Source organism: Sinocyclocheilus anshuiensis, unplaced genomic scaffold (assembly GCF_001515605.1).
Source record: "Sinocyclocheilus anshuiensis isolate Anshui unplaced genomic scaffold, SAMN03320099.WGS_v1.1 scaffold185, whole genome shotgun sequence".
In the NCBI taxonomy this organism is placed as follows: Eukaryota; Metazoa; Chordata; class Actinopteri; order Cypriniformes; family Cyprinidae; genus Sinocyclocheilus; species Sinocyclocheilus anshuiensis.
The window spans coordinates 2,726,387-2,729,927 of record NW_015539887.1 but is presented as its reverse complement, the minus strand read 5'-3'; the positions used below and the strand labels follow the sequence as shown (position 1 = coordinate 2,729,927).

At 39.3% G+C, this 3,541-nt stretch overlaps 1 protein-coding gene across 1 annotated transcript in view; it reads right to left on the bottom strand.

The window, feature by feature from the left end:
* Positions 1 to 1,612: 1,612 nt before the first annotated feature.
* The window catches only part of dscc1 (DNA replication and sister chromatid cohesion 1), a 5,574-nt gene continuing 3,645 nt past the window's right edge, over positions 1,613 to 3,541 (bottom strand). Inside the window, exons 8-9 of the mRNA XM_016482270.1 lie at positions 1,966 to 2,114; positions 1,613 to 1,830 (exon numbers count right to left, since the gene is read on the bottom strand). Coding sequence (XP_016337756.1) covers positions 1,719 to 1,830; positions 1,966 to 2,114 — 261 coding nt within the window. The 3' untranslated portion in view covers positions 1,613 to 1,718. The remainder of the gene's footprint in view (positions 1,831 to 1,965; positions 2,115 to 3,541) is intronic.

The following is a 3,541-nucleotide window of genomic DNA, read 5'->3' as shown; positions in this document are numbered from 1 at the left end:
CAAGGGTCCTTACACGATCAACGTCCAGAAACGTAGCAAGGAGATCGGTAAAATAATCCATGTGAAATCAGGGGTTCAACCGTAATTTTACGAAGCTACGAGAATACTATTTGTACGCAAAGAAAACAAAAATAACGACTTTATTCAACAATTCGTCTCCTCCGCGTCACCCTGGTGCCATTTTGGAGAATATCCATTGAACGTAAACAGCGTATGCTATTCTGTGTCAGCTGCGTCACGCAGTTTTCTTTGCGTACAAGGGTCAGAGCTCTCAAAATTCATCAAAAATATCTTAATTTGTGTTCCAAAGATGAACGGAGGTCTTACGGGTTTAGAACGACTTGAGGGTGAGTAATTAATGACAGAATTTTCCTTTTTGGGTGAACTAACCCTTTAAAGTCGGCATGAAACGGAAGTTGTGATTGTCTTTTCTTCTCTACTGTGACGTATATCCGAGTGAAACGGCATCTGAAATGAGAGGGCGGGACTTGATTTCATCCTTCGGGAATTGATTGGATCGTTGGAAGGTGGGGTGTTGCAAACAAAATGGAGGCAGATCTGAATGCCAGTTTGCAGTTAGTTTTGGGGGATTTCTCTCCACTGCATTCACAGCCAACACCCAAGCATGAATAAATGTTTTATTTATTAAGGATGACGACGACGATCAACGGCACAAAACATGCCTAATAGCGCGCAGAGAGAGAGAGACTGCCTGAATGACTGAGCGTGTCCTCAATCAGGTTAAGTCATATTCATGAAAAAAATTTGTAGATGAGAAGAGTAATTTTGTCGTAATATCCTAATATCATTTCAATGTTTAGGGGTAACGTACTCCCTCATGACTGGTGTCAGTGCTATAAAGACGCATCAGCTTCAGCTTTTCCCCGTCGTTTATCCCAGCGTTTACCCCTCACGTCACTAGTAGCTCCGCCCTTGCACCAAAGCTCGTGACCGGAAGAGAAGATGAGTCGTTTTTAGGGGGAGGGTAGGTTAACGTTTTTGATTAAAGATTACGAGGGCACATGAATAAAAAAAAAAATATGAAGTGCACGGATAAATTATTTATAATAAACACTAAAGTATTCCATTAAAAAAATAAGAATTTTCAATTTTGATTTCATGGTGACTTTAAGGAAGAATTGACAGAGGAATCCTAGTAGAATGTCAATAGTGGTGTGGTGGAAATTCTAAAATAAAAAGCCATTTTTAAGATTTTTTTATTGTCTAGAAGAGAACAGCATAACAGCAGATTATACATGCCTATATCAGAAAAATAGCATTTACTGATTGGTTAAAACCTTTTATTTTCCTTTCAACTAAGTTCATCAAGTTTTATTCTTGTTTTCACACTTCTTAGTTCATCTAATTTACACTGCCCCAAAGTTCTTTTACTTCTCAACTCACTTTGCTCTAAAACACTCTTCTCTTCACATTTCTTCTCAATTTTCTTCCTTTGTACTTAAATTAAACCAACACTTAAAGGGGTCATGTCGTGAGATATTTAGAAAGCGTGCAATATAATATAAAAATAATGTCACTTTCAGTTTGCAAAAATTTCTCCCCACTTTACAGTTATGCTGTAATTGAGATTTTTAATAAAAATGAAATTTTCCACACTAAGCTACAGTTTAACAATATTTAATGTGTTTTTTTTTTTATTTTCAACCAAACAACATACAAGGCACCAACCAGTGACTTTAAAGTGATTTGTTTTAAAGTTAAGTTGCAACGGGTCTTCTTGAATTGTAGACCTTCACACCATTTTGCACAGATGAACGTGCATGTTTGGTCAGGAGAGCTCCAGTGGTCTGCTTCTCTCCACAGAGATCTCTGTTCAGGAAACAACAATCAGTTGGGGGTCATGCCTGTAATTTTTTTGTAAACTTTTTTTCAAAACTGAATGTATGGTCTATGTCAGCAAATCAAAAATGCAGATTCAAAGAGTTCTAGTGTCAATAAACTTACTGTATGTAGGGTTCAATGTCATCTTGTGTCCATTTTTCTCTCAGGCTGAAGAGGCTGTTGAATCGCTCCAATGTATCCTCAGGCAGATCTTCTATCCGCAGCAGTGAGATGGTCTCTGGTTTAGAGCTTCGATCTAACAGAGCTAAACCCTGAATAACACAAAACATGAATATAATACTGCATTCCAGGAGTGTGAAATCGTGACAAAAATATCAAGATTTTCTGAGATAGTTGAATTAAATTATATTTTGCAGAGTATGTTTTTGTGCAGGTACCTTACCTTGGCTGGTTAAAGCCTATCAACTGACTCCTGAAGCTCTTAAAGGGGTCATATGATGTTGCTAAAAAGAACCTGATTTCTAGTCGTGTCCATTTTTGGAAGGCCAAACAGTAGATTCGCTTTCACAACGAAACACACAGCGTCACACACGGTGGCCTAGTGAGCGGCGGCGGCCTAGAGTGAGCAGAGGCGGCGGGCTTGAGAACGGCGCGGCCGGCGGATTCAACGAAGGAGCGTCCGGAGGGCTTGCGGCAACCACATGTGACGACCCCGGGCTGGACTCCGCTTCGTCCACGGTGAAAGCCGATCCGGTGATCCACAGCGCAAAGTTGTTGTATTTCCTCAGCAACCAGCACGGATCAGCTCCAGGCATGACGAAGCAGATATCGTCCTCTTTTGGAAGGCCAAACAAAGTAGTTTCGCTTTCACAACGAAACACACAGCGCCTTCACGACATGGCGGCGGCAACAACAATACTACAGCTAGAATAAAAGTTACGCCTTCTTTCTTTGCGTGAACATTTGGGCGGCGTTATGCAAATCTTCCCACATCGGCACGTAGATATGTGGGGGCATGTTAGAACGAGCCGTTTTAGGTAGGCGTGGCTGACTCTTAACTTTTATAAAGAATATCTCTTTGGATTTGAGACTTTAGTCTTTGCAACTTTACAGATCTTCTTTATGCACCAAGAGCTTGTAACACTCCAAAGAGAAAGGAAAAATTGAAATTGCATCATATGACCCCTTTAATATTCGGTGTGGTGATTAGTTCATAGCAGTGATGGAAAGGGACAATATTTGCCAACTTAAATTTATTTCCAGGGGCATTTTGCTCTATATAAGTAAGGACAGTTTTATCTATATAAGGCCAAGGTAACAGAAGCTGCATCAGAAGTGGCATTAATACATTTACAATACAAATTTTAAATGTGAAATTACTTTTTTTTCTCTTTACATACGAAACTAAAACCACCAGTAGGTGGCAGCAAGTTACTGTCACAATGAGTTAGTTGAGTGAGTGATTCATTCATTCAACCAACTCCTTCAAATGGCTGATCCATTCAGGAATGAAGCATGTGACGGTCTTTACTGAATGGGTTAATCATTAATTAAATTCACTGGTTCAAAATGCAGATTCATTCAGTAACACATTGCCACTGTGTGCTGCTCGGAGATTAACAACAGTTCTGCTGTGGTTTAATTAAGAAATTTTCGACCATGAAATGGAACAAAAACAGTTTAAAATCACTTGTTTGTTTACTGAACTTATTGATTATATCATATCTATATATCTCTA